Source organism: Hermetia illucens, chromosome 1 (genome assembly GCF_905115235.1).
Source record: "Hermetia illucens chromosome 1, iHerIll2.2.curated.20191125, whole genome shotgun sequence".
NCBI classification, from domain to species: Eukaryota; Metazoa; Arthropoda; class Insecta; order Diptera; family Stratiomyidae; genus Hermetia; species Hermetia illucens.
In genome coordinates this window covers 95,741,745-95,760,508 of record NC_051849.1, presented here as the reverse complement: position 1 = coordinate 95,760,508, position 18,764 = coordinate 95,741,745, and the positions used below count along the sequence as shown (strand labels likewise).

Below are 18,764 nucleotides of genomic sequence, written 5' to 3'. Positions count from 1 at the left end.
TTACACTCAAAGTCCTCCATGCTTGTCTTAAAAAGCGATTAGAATGGATAGAAATTTGTGGGCTGACAACCTGAAAATGATTAAACTTTATTCCTACGGAAACGGCAACAATGCCTCCGATAAGGGCTGACGCCGAAGACCTTTGACTATCTGAAACGGACTATGATTGGTTTTTGAAATGTGCGCGTGCTCCTCGACAACGGTAGCGAAGCTCCCCAGAAAGCTCACTTTCTCTAGCTCGAGCGATAATTCCAATGATATATGTTAAGCTGCACATGGGACTAAGGGAAGTAAAATGGTGGTACTTTCTAGAGTACTCGTCTCTCTTTTGCAGCAATATGTTTTCTTCTGACGGCTACCGCAAAGCGCGTTGGCTTGACCTGGGAGCCGGCTTCTGACAGACTTCTAACTGCAAAATTTCCAGGTTAAGGAGCATCACAATTGTCCAATGACTTCCGATATATTTGAGAAGGATACTCTCTACGACCAATTGCACGCAGTTCAGGGAAGGCTTCCTGAAGATGACATTGCGATCGTGATGGTTGATCTGAATGCCAATGGATTCTGGCAACAACTTGCTCGGATATGTGCTGGGGAAACACGATCTTCTCGATCGTAACGATAATGGCGGGAGGTTCGTGGATTTTTGCAGTATCCACCGCATTGCCATCGTTCGAGCACCACAGTCTGCCACAAGGTCAATTGGGTTTCAACTGCCCGACATCGCAGGTGCTCCGAGGTGGCGGCTTCCTCGCCTGGCGGCGACAACCCTGTCGGCCTAACTAAAACCAAGTGGCCGAGGAGAACCTCCATCGACCGGTGGTGGCACCGGTAGACCTGTACTCACTTTGGCTGGCCGTGATGCAGTAGGTGAATGCTCCAAAGGCCTAATCAGGGCGATCAGACCCGAATCTGCACGGGGACTCAACTGAAGTGGCAAATTGGTCACGAAACCTTACCATGGTACCAGGGGAACCGGGATAGCTCCTGGACTCTCATACTTCGGGTGAACTCCCGTTGTATGCGAGTACAGCTCGATTATTTGCGGTAGGCCCCCTAGTGGGAATTTCATGGGGGTTGTGGTTATGCTCAAGCGAGAAGAGACCTTCGGGCCTAGGCGTGGTGTTGCGTTTCAACACGGGTGCCGTACTCCTTACTTCGGTGGAGATTGAGGTATGTCTTGCATCCACCAGTATGAATGCTAAGCCAAGCACTTGGTATAGACTGGTACCGTTGTTGCTTGTCTCAGCGGGGCTCTGATTGTGGCTACAAAATCAACGCGTGTCTTAAGAAAACCGTGGGATCAAGTCGCAAGACAGGTACTCACGTTAAACCCTCGAGGACTTAACTGCCCGACATCGCAAGAGCAATTGAATCGACCAATTTGCGATCAGCAGTAGATTTAGGTGTTATCTCCTAGATGTGTGTAACAAAGGAGATGACATCGAAAGGGATCCCTATTTCTTCTCGCAGGGTTGGGAAACTGCGACCCCATAAGTTCAACATTGACTATTTGTTTAACCCAGCTGTCGAGTGAGAAAGCTATCTTGCTGGTCGGACGGCAGATACACTGAGTAATTCACCTGATAATATCGATGAGCATTGGGCCATTATCAAAAATTTTCTTTTCTCCTATATTTGGCAGTTCGTTGGTATGTCCAGGAGGAAGCTTGAACGCCTATCAATCGCTGCAAGTTTTGACCAGCGTATTGCATTCGAGCTCCGATACCGTGCAAACTGCCGGGATGTGCGCTATGACAAAAGGGAATTTGTTGTTGCGCTGGTGAGGAAAGCAAAAGCTTCTGTAGATCACAATTATTTCGGAAATATGTACCGAATCACGGAAGAACCTGCATGTGGTCGCATACTTTTGAGTGATTCTATGAAGAACGTTAAAGGTCAACTTCTCACCCACGATGACGAGTAGCTGAAAAGGTGAAAGGAACACGTCGTCACGATTCTCAATCCGATCGCATCCGGTGGGGTTCCTCCTCTTGTAAATACAGTGGCTAGTCACCGTAACATGCGGATACGAGCTGCTACCCCAAACGGAAAAATCATCTAGGCCATTATTGCACTCAAACGGAGTAAAGTTTGCCAGTCTCCATGCAGAGTTATTTATAGCTGTACCTGCAGTTATTGCAGATCGGCCACCTCCACCCGTACGGAAATTTTGGGAATCCGAAACCTTTTCCAGAGAATCGTTAAGATTGCAAAGGAGGGCACTTGTCTTGAGTGTGGCAATTCGAGGGATATCTGTATAAGATAACAACGAAAATAATCTTGGAACGCATCAAAGGATATTTCGAATGCATAACAGACAAGGAGCAGTCTAGTTTCCGTTCTGAATCCTCCTGCATTGACCACATTGCTACGTTATGGATCATTAAAGAACGGTGACCGGAGTTTAGATCTTAACTTCACCTGTTCTTTATTTGAGATCTTTCGATAGCGTCAATAGGGAGCGTATCTGGAATCTATATCTACGCAAAAGGGGAATTTCCGGGGAACTATTAGAGGGACATATGATGTGGTAACGTAAAAGCCACATGGCGCATCAAGGTAAAATCTTGATTTTGAGATCGAAAGCGGAGTCTACCAGGATTGTATCTTGGCACCGATATTCTTTCCTCTTCTTACCGGGGACGGTTTGTCCGGAGGGCGTTGCGAAGTTCAATGGACTAGCCACCTTTTCTCTAACAACTCGAATACGCAGGTGACACCTGCTTACCACACTCTCTCACCGTGTCAGGGACCTTGGCCAAGTCGCTCTGGACTTGAAAAGAAAGAATTTAGTCGGCGCATAGGCCAGTCACCCGTGGTCCAAAGGCGGTTGGCACGGTACAGGAGAAGTTCAGGTGTCTTTGAAGATTCTGGAAGAGTTAAAGTGTAATTAAGCGAATCGTACATAATAGCGCGTAGGTGTGGTTGACGCACTGTGCTCCACTAAGTCGTGAATGGCAATGGAATCCGCATATGCATAATACTCGAAAGTTTCGTGAAAATCTTCTCATTAGTAACAATTTGTACAAATTTACTGTACGCTACTACTACTAACGGGAATAGTTGCCATGTAGTACAAAAGTCCCATATAAGAAATAACTTATGTTCCATATGCCTTTTCGTATATGTTTCAAGTGAATTTCTGCACCCTTGCTAAATAATATCAAATTCTGTATGCCAAGCGTTTGAAGTTGTTATGAGTAGTTTGCAGAGGTTCAGCAAATGCAAAACCTTTCATGCCTGAACCATGCACCTTCCGGATTTCGGACTTGCTTTTTAAAATCTTGTATAAAACAAAACCTTATTAAAATTGGTTTACTGTCTTTCTGTCGCACGCATTTTGCTCGGAAACAGTTACAGCATCAAATAAAAGGTCTCGATTAGTCCTCCCCAAAGTCGGTCTTAGAGCGGGGCGCCGAAAATGAGCATTTCTTTGAAGGAGCCATTCTCAGAAACTACCCAAAATATGAAGCCAAGAAGCTTCCACTATATGCCGCCTAGGCTCCGAAATACCCTGCATAGCGATATTTGTTCAAGTAAAGTTAATAATAGTTTTTTACTATAACTTTTAGTAATTGACTACAGAACTCGCCTTAAGTTCATCTTAGAATCATGAAAGTTTGCAGCAGTATAGGCTATAACATAGAGCATGAGCTCACCACGCTCACCAATTGGGTGAATATCGCACTATTACTAACAAAGTTCTAACAGGTTAAAGTTGTCGCTTCTGTGCAAATTCAAGGCTTTGAATGTCAGTATCACTTGAAAGGGGATATCTTCACCTAATATATGCATGTACATTATTTGCTAAGTATCAATGGACAAATGCCCACTCAAATGTTTTAATAAAAGAAATACACAAAGCCTTTCATACTTGAAGCGCCTAGGTTCCGGTTTTCCAAGTTGTTTTGATTTTTCCTTTTTAGTTTTGCTTCCATTACGCTCTAATTTTTACGTGATATCCTATTTTATATTCCTTGGCGCTCCCACGTATCCGTTAAATTACATGTGAAATCTTTGGTAATGACATGAGAAATTCTGAAATGTCCACACACACCTGCAGCCCCTCCACCCATTCCCAAACATGGCTACCACAGAGATGTTCAAGTGCGTGTCGACGGGCCACTTCAGTGCAGCTGCATTGTTTCTCAATCTTGTAGTGACCGCGGCTTCGCGACGGGAGCGGAATCTCATTCGCCCCTTTTTGAATTAATTTGCTCAAATAATGCATTTCATAATGTGCAATTACTCTAAGGTCCGCCGCAGATTGCACATTATTGAATGCATTCGGGCGAATTAATCTTGACAGAGGCGAATGATTTGCCGCATCTGCAGGCGCATGCGCATCTTGCTGCAACATGAACTGAACAGTGTTGAAGGTAACGTAGCGGCGAGGGAAGCGATTCTGGGTCGGAAGACGCGCGTTGTGTGGATAGGAGTGTTGGATTTAGAGGAGAAGTTTGGGATTGAGGCAGAGGACTCTGAAGGGGATCTTTTTGCGACAGCGGCAGAGGCAGGAGAGCAGGTTGGAGCAGAGGAAGTTGCGGATGGTGTTAAAGGCGCCGATGGAGTGTTATCCCACCGGTCGGGCCACGTAAACCTGGAACGACTCAAGTGATTGGTTCAATACAAATACTGGTATCATTCGCATGAATACCGTTGACATTCTGGAATTACAATTGTTCCGGTGATATCACAATGCAAATCAAAAGTGTCATTTTCGCAGCCCGATCTTGAAAATCCCCGCGCGTAGCATATGTAGAAGCAACCGAACTCGAAAAGGTTTTTTTATTTGATAGAAAAAGAGCAAATGAAATAGTAAATTGTAAATTTTGTTTTAAAATTTACATTGTAATATTCTGAATATTTTCTTTTTAGCGCAGAATCATCATTAACATAGCTACACATCACGCCGAGCTCGGAGTGATTGCATGTGTAAGTTTTTAATTTTTCTTTTGCTTGGAGTTCATTTTTCTTCTATTATTTTTTTATTTTTCTACTTTCTTTGATTTTAATTAATTTTTTTCTTTCCATTATTTTATATTATTATTTACAATTTTTCTTTTTTTTTAAATCTTTGTTTTTTTTTCTGGTAGAGTAAGTAATATATCATGAATTTTGAATAATTTTTGATTGATTTAAGGACTTCCTCCCTCTCTCTTCCTCCTTTATCCCGCAAAACCTTAAGGGACATCCTCTAAAAAACAAAGTGACCTGAGGATGTCAAGGAAGGGCGGGAACCTCAGGAGCCGCGCCTCATTCACGATATGAGGTAGAAGCGGCAATAATCGGGATTGTGATCCCTCAGCCCCCCCCCCCTTGATCGCGGCACTCGGGTCCGGAGACTTACGGCTCCACGCGCGCGGTCGAGAGGTTTTTTTTATTTTTCAATTTTAGCACGCGTTCTGGTTGTTATTCGTTAGGCCGTCGCGAATTCCTTGTACCCACGCATCGGAATAGACACGTTAATTTTGTAGTAATGAAGCGTGAGGGATCAAAGCGCTCAAAGGACCCTCCCCCCAAATTCCCGAGCCTGGCTGGCACAGAGGCGTGCAAGAATGTGTCGACTGAGCACTTTGATGGAGCTTCAATCCTTGCGGGCGGACCAACACGGTCAATTTCGCCAATTTTTTTTAGGTTTGTGGAATAGCTCTGCCCTCTAGGTTGATCGTCTGATCTTCCTACCCAGTCAAGTTTTAGGTTTTTTAAGCTAACTACCATCTAATTCTTCAGTCGCACAGGTCGCCTTCTAGGTCGTTGTCGCCCACTTACGTCTGATCTTCCTACCCAGTCAAGTTCATTACAATCTTTTCAGGTTTTTAAGGTAAGGTAGCGAAAGTGCGCCAAAAGATTTAGTTGGGGCAGCTCCAAATCTCTGGGAAACAAGCTTTAGAAGCCGGGGGTGACCTGCTGTTATTCGTCCACCTTCCCTACGCAGTAAAACTGAAAATAAAATTACTATTCATTTTCCTCATTTATTTCTTTTTGACTTCCTTTCGATGTAACAGTTGGCCCTCATGTTGGGATCAATAGATCCATCGCTGAAAGTGTCTTCCAGGTAAAATTCGTTAAAATCTGCCGGGAATATGTGTCCAGCATAAGACAAAAATAAGAAACTCTGTTTGATTTTTTCTCCAGGATTTATTTTGAAACATAATATCAATAGACAAACGATACGACAAAATAACACAGGACATGCATCCTTAACTCCCCATTCGTTCGCTGCTAATCCTTCGGCATCCTTTATTAAACAAATACGTCCTGTAAGAGACTCTCTTCGAGAATATTAGTAAATTTATCAGATGGCTTGGAAGTAGACACAAATGAAACAAAGTAAAAATAACAAGTCTACATTTTTATATTTTCTTGAGTTTTTATTATTTTTTCGTTCGCAAAAAAGTTTCAGTTACTTTCCGTTTTTTGTATTGAGACTAATAATTTAAGAAACGAAAACTGAGATCTTGAACTTGAAGTCTTCGGTTTTTCTTAAACATTGTATCTTAGCTTCCCACAGCCGCAAATTAACTAATGTATTGGTCTGAGGCTATGAAACTTTCATTAGATCTTTATACTTCTATTTGTTCGTTAATTCAATTTGTCATTTTCAAAATGGTTTGTTTCTTTATTGATTCTCCGTTTCATTCCTTCTCTACGATATATGCTAAAAAGATCATTGTTGTATCTTCATTCATTTATTTATTCCCTATCATTAAAATTATTTACTATTTACACATTTCTTTGTCACTGAAATCGCCTTCCATTGTTCCACCAGCTTCAAAAGACAAGACGACTTGACTTTGAAATTAAATTACGTTTTTCTCGAAAAAGGCTGTGACTTCCTTTCTCGTCTATTTACAGTTTTATGGTAAAAACGCGTATTGCCTTATGAATTATCATCTATTTAGGGAAATTATTATGAATTAATATATTTATATATGTATTTTGCCACTAGTCAAGTAATTATTGCACATTGAAACGTAAATTCGTAACGTTTTACAAAACAAATAAAAACGGGAAATTATTCTGTGAAATATTTCAATACCTACAGTAAGAGTTCTGAATAGAGTTCCAACTAAAAAGCGAAAGTTAGGGAATCTATTGTAAAGTCGGGTCCTACAGATTATATCTGGGTAAGTACAGGATCGGGATCCATCCCTGCTTTGCGCTTCAGGCGTCGGTTGTCTCTCCTCAACAACTTGGATTCGTAGCGGCGTGGCGTCTTTTGGCAACATGTCGTCGAAAGTTTTTTGGCAAAATGACGGCGTCGTCGACGAAGGGACTGCAATTGGGACTACTGCGCTCGGTCTCGCCTCTCTCCTGTTCTGAGATGAAAGCTGCGCTAGGACTGTTGCAGGAAGTACCAGTTTACGTTGTTCACGGTCGGCAGAGTGTGGGATGGAGGTGGTAAGTGAAGTTGCTGATGAGATGCTGGTCGCAAGGGGGATGGGGTTCGCTATCAATATCCAAATCCAGTAACGCCTGCGCTTCCCGGGCCGGTCATCGAGGCGGTAACACTACTAACTATACCTAATTGTGTGGCGGTATTATTTGATTGTCAGTGCTGTGCAGCGAATTTCATACGTTTTTGTTTTTGCCGCTGGTTGCAGAACCATACTCGTACTACGTTCTTTTTCAGGTCCAACTTCTCCGCAATGGCAGCTATTTTTTCACCAGATGGCCTCGGCTGGACGGCAAAGTAGGCTTCGAGGGAACGCTTTTCAGGTGCAGCTATGGAAGTCCTTTTTCTTGAAAAAAGGCTCGATATAGATTACTATAGAATTTTGTGAGATAGTGCGGTTGGCGGGCATATTTGGAATGCAATCCTCTCGCTGTAATGAAAACCAAAAGTGGAAACAAAAATTAAAAACAAAAAAGGAAAACGCAAAACAAAATGATTATAAAAACTCAAAATGCTCCAGAGAATCTCCCGAGCAAAACGCCCATACTAAGGCTCTTACTCATATCTGATGTAATTCTTGGGACCTACATTGGTAAAAAATCGAATCCTTTCGAGAAATTTAAACCCAACGAAAACGAGAAACAGAAGGAAACAAAGGCAAACGACAAAATTCCAATGAACTAAAAACTTGACCGGTCGAGGACTCCTCCAATATGTAACTCGCCCAACAAACTCCTGAAACGTCATCTCACCTTTTCTTCTCGCCGGCAGGTAACACGCTCGGAGCGTCCGGGTCCCGACGTTTGTTTTTCGCTTGTGCTTCCGCTTCCTCCAGCCATGCCTGCAGTATCGGTTTCAGTGCTATCATGTTGTTGTGTGACAGAGTCAGGCTCTCGAAACGACAAATTGTACTTTGGGACAGGGCGCCGACACCGGGCAGTTTTAAATTCGCTAATGCTTTACCGACATCGGCTTGCGTTACACCTGCAGTAAATTTTATTGTCGGAAAAAATAAATCGAAATCGAGATAATTCTTGGTGGTTTGGGGATGGCAATGGAGCCGTGTCCTTCGCGGACGTTGAGAGAGAATGAGTGTCCTCGGCCTGTTGGGGAACACAACTTACCTAATTTTATTCGCCGCTGCTTGAACCGTTCCGCGAAGGCCTCTAACTCCCGGGGGTCTGTGTCCGTGTCGGGATGCAGTCCGGCCGCTGCAACAGCCGCTGCCATCGCAGGGTGGTGGGCTCCCGGGTGCCCGTGATGCCCTATTAAGCGTGTATAAATCATATATTTTGGTACGCACTACAAACTAATTACCATAATGCCTACCAGGCGTGTGCCCTCCCAATGGTCCGGCGTGATGGTGCCCCATCATATGGTTCATGCCGTGATATGAGCCATGGAGCTGGTGATGTGACGGGGTGATTGGCGTGTCTGTCATGGGAGTTAAAGTGGTCATTGATCCCGTTGGATCTAGCATATCCAAACCGTCCATGGTGTGATGCATCTAATGGGAGAGAAAGTTATATTCGCAATTGATAATGGGAGCAGAGCAATTTTCTGAAAACTACAATCATTTTAATAATGAGCTGACACTTTCCCATCGGCATTTTCAACCTAAAAAAGTTGCGTCATGTAGGGCCCTAGCAGAAAATGTTTTTTGGTTGAACTATAGGACAAAAGCCACCTAAGTCTCTCAAACTTGTTGAGAAAGCAAATGTTGATAAATATTGTGACACATGCAACCGCCCCTCGCAAAATTTTCTTCCTCTTCCCTGCAGCCCAGTCATTAAAGCTGAAAGTCGGATGCGACCCCCGAATTCTTGCAGTCAATCGGTCTTGATATGAAATTTGGGGTCACGGGTAGAGGATGGCATAAGAAACAAAAGTTATATAGTGTCGATATGCGCTTCCCCCCGAAGGGGTGTCGTAGCCTCCTCTGCGGTGTAAATTTTTTTTAAAAAACAACCACAGGAATCTATTAAATGGTAAATTCTGAGCAAAAAATGTTTCGTACAAGTAGCAATTTTCGAATTATTCATATTCAAACATGTCGTTTTTTCATTGAAAAAATGCATGGTTTTTAACCATTTTTTACAAATAACTCGAAAATTATGCATTTCATGTAAAAATGAAATTAAGTAGAAACAAAGCATATTAAATAACAGACAAGTTGGGAAACTGGAAGCTTGACGCTTCAGGTATAAATAGTTTTGTGTGAGAAGCATAACGCAGTTCTCCATTGGCTGACAGCATTGACTCGAGATATTCAAATTGCTCACTGCTGTCAGCTTCAATAACCTGCCCGGAACTGATTGAATTAAATATCTCGGGCCAATGTTATCAGTCAATGGAGAACTGCGTTTTGAAATTGCTTCACCCATTAATGCGACCTGGATGAAGTGGCATTCCACAACTGGTGTTCTTTGTGATCGACGTATCAGCGAACGTCTCAAATCTAAATCTACAGCAGTATCGTCCGTCTGCCGCTCTCTATAGTTCTGAGTGTTGGCCGACTATAAAAGACAATAAAAGGCGTCTTGCAATAATGGAGACGAAGATGTTGCATTGCACTGGTGGCGTGATCTGTTTTGATCATGTCCGAAATGAGGATATTCGCGATCCATATGGGGTTGCACATAGAAAAACTGCGTGTGGGGCGTTTCCGATGGTATGGTCACGTAATTCGCGGTAACGAGAATTCACTTGCCAATATTGGCCTGAATATCGAAGCCAACGGTAAGCCACCAAAAGGCCGACCGAAACAACCGTGGCTTGATACGCTGGATGGGGATTTAAAAGCGTTGTGATTACATCCAGATGAGGCATTCGAGTAAATAAAATGGCGAAACCGATCACGACGAGCCGACCCCGCTTGTGAATTGGACAAAGGCTGAAGAAGAAGAAGAAGATGCGAGGAGCGACGAGTGCATCACAGCTCCGTGCCACATAGTTAAAAATTCCATTGCCTTTTAGCCTGTATTGCCCTGTATCGATAATAGTCAACCTCATACGTTTCATAATCTGAGTTTAATATTATTAGCAAATGCGAAGAACTTAACCTACATAAGATATAAAAAGGGCTGGGGAGAATTAGATTCTTCATGAATAGAATTTTAATATTTCACTCGAATGTTAATTAATAATAATAATCGTTGGCGCAACAATCCATATTGGATCAGGGCCTTGAAGTATGTTAGAGCATTTCATTCAAGACCGCAACGGTACACCACAATAGACTGTAGGAGGCAATGTGGTCAGCATTACGCTTGCCCGAGATTATTACCCTGATTTGACTCAGGTACTCATTCACAGCTGAGTCGACTGGTTTTCGACGTCAAATCACGATACAAATCCCACTGCTACCAGTGAGATTTGAACCGCGACCTTCAGTACGACAGGCTTGTGCTCTAACCACTCAGCTATCCGGACACTAATGTCAATTATTCTCGTTAATTATGACGTCATCTCATTTGTATGGCATGCTGACTTTAAACTGCTATAACTTTGGCGTTAATGGTCAGATTTCCATGAAATTTGGCGCGTGTATACGAAATAGAATGAATTTAATGGGTTTTTTCTACTCAATTTCCAAAAGTTGGTAATTTACAATTAGTAAGTTTATTTGAGCAGATATCGGGATGGGACATATTTTGGGGCCTAGATTTCATATAAGCGCACTTTCGGATTGTTAGGTTGGGCAGTTTCTGAAAATGGGTCCTGTCTCACTTAAAGTGCATGCATTTCGACTCCTCACTCACTCACTTTGCAATTCACGCCAAAACTAATATTAGTTACTGGTCGAGACCTTTCATTTGATACCCTACACGACTATATCCGGTGAACAAATTTTTTGAATCCCCTCTTTTCATGTATGGGGAGCCCCCCTTTAAAGTCCACGTACATTTATACCACTCGTATTATGCGTGGGATCGCACAGTTCCTATCTGTCCACCAAATTTCGTTCGGATCGGTTGAGTCGTTTAGGAGAAAAGTGCGTGTGACAGATAGACAGACAGACAGTGAATCGATATTAAAAAGGTTTTGTTTTACACAGTGAGCAGTGACGTATCTATTCTAGGCTTCTACCAGTAGTCAGTTAACATTTTCGCACTTCACATGCCCGGGTTCTGTTTTACCAATTTGCATATCTACTGATGGAATACCAATCTCGTTCGTTGCAAATAGCTCTCAAATTTATAAAGAAAAAATCTAAATGTGAGACTAAAAAGTGTATTCTGAACGAGATATTGCATCCGTTAAAAGGTTGTCGACCAACTCTTGGTAGTTTTCAGCTCTATGGTTTCCAAAAAAAATTATGAACATATGCATGCGGATTTTTGGCGTAGATTCAGTTTTTGTTCAAAGTCTTCATCATCCAGCGGGTTCTGTTTCACGCAACAAAAATCATTTGCATTTTTGTCAATAGTTTTAACAAAGGGTTATATAATTCTGAGTTTGATCATATCATCAATTGTGATACATCGTCTGAATTTTTTAAAAGATGGTAAAGGACATTTTGTTACCCTAGCATTGTACTAAGACGTGTGCATGTGACTAAGACGACTCCTTTAAAAGATAACAATTTTTCTTCTCTTACAATGAAACAACAAAATTTCGTATATCTAAGTAGTAGAACTATGCTCTGTGAGTTTGATTTTGAGGATGCACTGAAAGTCTTCCCTGGTTGTCGCAAAAGGCGACTAAAAGTGAAATTTGTGGGCTGGCAACATATAACTGCTACTGAAATCTCAACAGCGCCTCCGGTTGGGACTGACGTTTGGCTATTGAAAACGGTTTATGATTGCTTTCTAGAATATGCGCACGTTCCTCGACGATAGTATAGAGGGTCCCCACAATACTCACTCTTTCCAACTCAAACGAGAATTCCAGCGACCAGTTGGACATTCTAGGCATAAGCGAAATAAGATGGTGGAACTCTGAAGAGTAGTCCTCACCTTCTTGCCACACCAATGGTAATATGCTTTTGTACTCTGGAAAGTCTAGTGCTAGCAGACACAGATCCGGTGTCGGATTGTTTTTGACGACTGTCGCAAGACGCGCTCTCTTGACCTGGGAGCCGGTTTTTGACACGATTTTGACTGCAACATTCCGGTCTGCTTCTTCAGTGCTATGAATCAGTGTTGACTTTCGATATAATAGAGAAGGATACTTCTTATGAGCAAGTATAAGCAGCTTATGAAAAGCTGCCTAAAGGTTATATTGGGATTGTGATTAGTGATTTGAATGCCAAGGTATTCTCTGACAAGACCTTGCTCGGATATGTATTGGAGGTGAGATTGACTCCTTTTCGATCAGTAGTACCCTAAGGAATTGTCTTCTGTCTGCGTAACAAAAAAAACGCTGACATCAGCCTCGAATAGAATAACCATCTAATCGTCGCTTAGTTTCGCTTGCATGTTGCGTCCGTCACTATTCGTTGCAATTCCCCAAGCTCAACGTCGACCGCGTAAATGTTCCAATTGCCGCCCGACAACGGAAGAGCTAGTTTGCAGATACACTGAGTAACCCGTGCGAAAATATCGATCAGGGTTGGGCTGTCATCCAAAAAGCTCTTTTCTCGAGTGCTACACAGGTCGTGGCTATGTCCCGAACGGTGCCTCAGAATCTGGCTGGCTGCAGAGTCGTGGAAGCAGATTGATGAACGGAGGGGATTGAAAACTCTATTAACCGATGCCAGTAATGGCGAGCGTGACGGGCTCGAACTGCGATACCAAGCCAAATCTCAGGAAGTTCATTTTGTGTGGCTGTGACATAAAGCAGTTTGTTATTACGCTGGGGAGGGAAGCAAAGATGCAACTATCCTCCAAAAAGAAGAGATATCATCTCGGCAATTAATGCACTCAAACAGACTAAAACCAGCGGGGTTGACAATTTCCCGATAAACTTAACAAGTTCAACGGAACTATCCCATCTTGAAGCGCATTTCGGTGAACCGTGTATGATGGCATGTGGGCGTGGTTGACGCGCCATACGCCACCAAGGAGTGAATGACCATATAAAAGTTGCCGACTTGGTAAGATGACAATTATTTTCAAATCATCCTTTATTTTCCGGAATAATATAGGGCTGCTGTAAGCCCCTGTGTAAAGTATCCTGCGATAACTGCGTCCACACACCATCACTACCGGTTCCTGGCAATGTGCTCCAATTCACCTCATCATCTTCTGAGAAGCGTGTAAAGATGGGTAGGCGGTGTCGGTAATATCATGGCTCCGCAGCTTGCATATAATTTCGCTCACTTATCTTTGCGACGAGCAGACGAGAAGATGCATTTGCTGGTATGCAGCAAAGTTCCTTTTCGTTCTATTTAATTTCCTTTTTTTGAAAATTTTAATTATGAAACCCTCCCACCATTTTAATTTCTAAAGCCCATTTGAATATTTCCAATTATTGCATAGAAATTTTCAAATATTTCGAAATGATCTTTGATACACGCCATAGTGCATAGAAGCAAATAAATTTTCAGCATTTGGTTGTTATTCCGAAACGAGTTTACGTATGCAACTATTGCTACGAAAACTGCCGACATTGCCAGGAAGAAGGCTGTGGGCGTGGGGAGTGCTTGATGCTCGGTTTTTGGTGTTGACGAAACACTTCAGTGGAGTTTAGTATTTGGTGTTAGTTGTGGTTGGTGTTATGAGTTCAGGCAGAAGAAAGGCCAGAAGGCTTAAAAAAGACTAGAACCAGGTTTATTGGATGATTTTATATCTATGTACAAAGCGCATTCAAGTAGCACACACCGATTTGTACTTTTCAGCCGTTATAACGAAATGGGGGTCGTAGTAATGTAACGTTGATACTTGATACTCCCCTCTGAATAAATAACTTCATCAAGTACTGCCCAAAACAGCTCGCTGGTGAATATGTCCTTCGGATTTTTGCAAGTAGTGTCGTTATGCGCTTCCATAAAAGGTAGAAGCCAGGAGACCCGCCGTTAACCGTGCTAGCGTGCGGTGAATGGCATCCGACTGGGTATACTACCGAAACCATAATAATAATAATAATAATCGTTGGCACAACAATCCATGTTGGATCAGGGCCTTGAAGTGTGTTAGAGCACTTCATTCAAGACCGTAACGGTACACTAGGAGGCAATGTGGTCAGCACTGCGCTCGCCCGAGATTATTACCCTGATTTGACTCAGGTACTCATTCACAGCTGAGTCGACTGGTATCCGACGTCAAATCACGATACAAATTCCACTGCCACCAGTGAGATTTGAACCGCGACCTTCCGTACGACAGCCTTGCGCTCTAACCACTCAGCTATCCGGACAAACCATCTCCGGCGCAAATACTCACTTGTGGGGAACAAAAAATTATCGAAGATTTTATCGTACGGTAGATATGCATGGGTTGTTCCTCCCGATCAAGTCTTGTATTGGCAGACTGCGAGACGAAGGAACGGTAGAATAGTTTAGGGATACAGCCTTAGTTGTGTACATTTGCTAGAGACGATATAACAGAAGCACACATGATGAGAATCTACCTTCCAAAAACAGCAGCAATGAGAAAAAATTATTTGTCCTTAAAGACCTTCACATGTGGTTGCAGAGAGTTTTAGAAATAAGTGGAGAGTAAAGCCGAATTTCTCACGATCAGAGCAAACGACGAGCAAACGAGTCAATTAAACGACACACGTGCCTCATCGACTACAGATTTGTCAACATCCTTGGGCATGTGCAAAGAAAGAAACCGACGAAAGATACTTCGGAGAACACGTCAGGTAAGAAGCCTACTGAAATTGCTGAAGGAACGGCGGAAGCCGTAGTGGCCGAAAGGACAAGATCAAGAAGAGAATTGAAGCTGTTGCCCACTGAGAAGGTTGAATACCTTGACTGTATAGGGGTCAAGGTGGGCAGCGTTACGCATGGAAGTGTCATGTCGAGGAGGAGAATGGTACTCCATTATTTGAGAAGAGCTTTAAGCGTTGCCTTAAGTGGATAGAGGGCTGGCCTGCCGTAGCGGAAAGTCGCGGTTTAAATCTCACTGGTGGCAAAGGGATTTGTTATCTTGACTGGATCTCGGATGCCGGTCGACTTAGCTGGAAATGAGTACCTAAGTCAAATCTGGGTAATAATCCCGAGCGAGCTTAATGCTGACCACATAGCCTCCCACAATGTGCTGTAGTATACCGTATGAAGTGCTCTAGCATAGTTCAAACCACTGAACCAATATGGATTGTTGAGCAACAATTATTATTATTTAAACGTAAATGGATCCAATGGTCATCACTAAGGTAGCCCATGTATAATTCCACTATGCAAAAGCTACATTTGTAGTAATTTCAAGGGCAGTTTCCAAGAACCACATTGGAATAGTGCTGGCTTGAAAACCATAGATATGAGCTACTATTCGTAATTCTAGGGAATACTATGCTCCACAAAGGCTTTGATAACCTTTATATTCACAACAAGAAAAAAGTGGGAATCATCCCTCCATAAACATATGCCGGACATATACTGCAGAAATAAGGCCAAAGATTAGCTATGAAATGGAAGATAGAATCAAACTCACCACAACAGTTAAGGAACTACACAAAATTCGAAAACTGGCTTGTATGTGTATCACTGGAGCAATGAAAATATACCCAACAGGATCCCTGGAGATCCCTTTAGGATTGACTCCTTTTCATTTTTACATACGGATGCAGACAAATATGACGATGTCCAGAATGTCCTGGGGTATCAACGCGGCGAAGGGGTGGCTTGAATCAAATATAGACGGATAGCTTGCCAATGAAATTTCAATTCGGCAAGGAATCGTATTTTAAAATGAAGCAAGAGAGAAATTGGGAGACCATAGCAATGCAGCTAATGACCTGGTACGCTCGCACCTCACCAAGAGGAGCCTTAGGATCATAGTAAAAAAACTCACAGGTCATTGCAGACTAAATTACCACCTGGGGAAGCTAGCTAAGCTATCTGGGAGCACTGTCTGCAGATTCTGCTCACAGAGTGAAGACACGTTGACACACATCTTAGACAATATACAGAACTTGTGCAAAGTAGGTCACAGGACCTGGGAAATTAAATACGTTATAGGTACACCATTAAAGGGGCACGATAGTTTTTTAGGAGGCAGGACAATTTTCCTATGTAATATGTACTGTAACGGCGTCACCATTTTAATGAAATTGCTGGAACATTTAAGGAAAGACAGAATTTGGTTAAAAAAAAAACAACAAGACTAAATTTATTTCTCTTATCTATAATACATACCACTGCTGGGATAAAGAGGCACACAACGATCTGTACTTTTCAACGACTGCAATTGACTTTTTGTACCCCTACGTAGATAGTAATCCCGATTTTAATTCTTCAAAAATTCCCGTCGATGGGGTGATTTGAGCCTAGCTCTGTCAAGGTGGTAGTTGTAGGGTGTATCAGGAGCTAGCCCCTTCGGAACCTGGTCAGGTAGCGTGCATTGAACCGGCATTAGTAGACCGCGTTACCCCGAGCGAGCGCTGATCCGTCCGTGAGTTCCGGGATCAGCTAATCGTAGGTTAGGCCTCAGGGGACTGGGGTAGGGGCTTTGTCCACGCGGGTATACCCGTTTCTGCATTCCTGACTATTGCGGCGCGCTCCCCTGCACATGGTGCGCTGGTGAACAACTTAAATGGCGAACCAAAACGAAACAAACGAGGAGATACTGGAAACGGAGAGTAAGCTGGCTGCGTTTATACGAATTCTGGAAATGGCGGCGAGAACAGGACATGTAGTTCTAAACGCCAGATCCACCCCAACATTCCCGCCAAGCCTGCGAGGGAAGCATTCCAGACGTAACCTTCGCGTCGGAATCACTGGTATCGCTGGTGGACGGATGGTAAGTTTTGGAAGACTTCTCAGTAAGCGACCATTAATCCATTTCCTTCGAAGCGGTGGACACAAACTCTTCGTGTGCGCTCTTTCTGTCCATGAAATGTTGCGAAAATGAACACCAGGAGGTTTACCGAGACTCTTGGAACAGGTGGGGCCGCGCTGGAGGGTGGTGGCGCTGCAGTCGACACTGTCGTAAATTCTGTTATTAACCTGATAACGACCGCCTACGGAGCCTCCATGCCCAGGAGGGCATTGAGACGTGGAAAACCTTCTATCTATTGGTGGACGGAGGAAATTGCAGAGCTCAGGAAGGAGTGTCACACACAGTCACACTGTCTAAGCGTCGGGAGGGCTCTGCGGAAACCCTGTTCACTTAAAGCCGACCAGATGCACCGCATTGTAAGGGTACTATTGCCTGCGCACCCCGTATGGGATAATGACGTCAGCGCGGAGCGCGCGGAGGACTGTCCACTTTTCTCAATAAAAGAGTTGGAAAACAAGAAGGCGCCAGGACCCGATGGTATTCCAGCAGAGATATATAAACCGGTATTCCAACACCGGCCAGACCTACTGCTCAGCGCATTCAACGCATGCCTGAAAGAGGGCATTTTCCCTGCTCGTTGGAAAGTTGTGAAGCTTGCACTGATCCATAAAGGGAAAGGCGACCCCGAATTGCCGTCTTCATACCGCCCACTATGTATGCTTGACACTGCTGGGACAAGACTCGCCGAAGCGATACGCGCTTCCGGAGATTTATCTCCGCGGCAGTTTGGTTTTAAAGCAAGGAGATCGACAATTGATGCTGCCATACAAGTCGTGGATGCCATTTGACGAGCGGAGGCACATAACCGCCGAACTCGACGGGTGGTGCTCCTCGTAACGCTTGACGTCAGAATCGCCTTTAATTCCGTAAGAAGGAAAGATATTCTAGGCACACTAGATAATACTTTCCACGTACGCAACTATGTCTTACGGATATTGAGGGACTATCTGAGGAACCGCTCGCTCGCTCTATGAAACGCTGGAGGGTCAGAGGAGGATGGAGGTCACGTCCGGGGTAGGACAAGGATCCATCCTAGGGTCGGACCTCTGGAACGCTGCCTATGGTTGTCTACTTAAACTTGATATGCCAGAAGAGTCGCGCCTGGTCGGCTATGCAGATGATACCGCGGCGCTCGTTGCTGGACTTCCTGCTTAGCAGGCGCAAAGCTCGCCATATTGATGCGACGAGTAAGCGAATGGATGACTACTCATTCAACCTTGCACTTCAAAAAGCGAAATAGTCATCCTAACTAAAAAGAGAATGCCAACCCCTGTATGCCATATCGTTCGGCGCGTTGATAATCGAGTTAAAACCAGCGGTGAAGCTTCGCGGGTGGCGTCTGCGTATCGCACCGTCTCTGAACCGGCCGTGATGGCGATCGCGGGAGTGATCCCCGTTGCCCTTCTTGCTAAATACCGTCAAGCCATATACAACCGCAAGGGAGAAGAGCCAAGGGAGGTGGTTGGTGGTGGTGA

At 43.7% G+C, this 18,764-nt stretch overlaps 1 protein-coding gene across 9 annotated transcripts in view; it reads right to left on the bottom strand.

Moving 5' to 3' along the window:
* Positions 1-6,356: 6,356 nt before the first annotated feature.
* The window catches only part of LOC119646252 (inhibitory POU protein), a 141,065-nt gene continuing 128,657 nt past the window's right edge, over positions 6,357-18,764 (bottom strand). For 2 of the 9 annotated variants that reach the window (XM_038046646.1, XM_038046654.1), the window contains 5 exons: positions 8,720-8,909; positions 8,527-8,667; positions 8,155-8,389; positions 7,585-7,748; positions 6,357-7,530 (listed from right to left, as the gene is read on the bottom strand). In XM_038046646.1, coding sequence (XP_037902574.1) covers positions 7,460-7,530; positions 7,585-7,748; positions 8,155-8,389; positions 8,527-8,667; positions 8,720-8,909 — 801 coding nt within the window. In that variant the 3' untranslated portion in view covers positions 6,357-7,459. Of the gene's footprint in view, positions 7,749-8,154; positions 8,390-8,526; positions 8,668-8,719; positions 8,910-18,764 lie in introns of all 9 variants that reach the window. The other 7 variants (XM_038046648.1, XM_038046647.1, XM_038046649.1 and 4 more) reach the window with 7 other exon arrangements.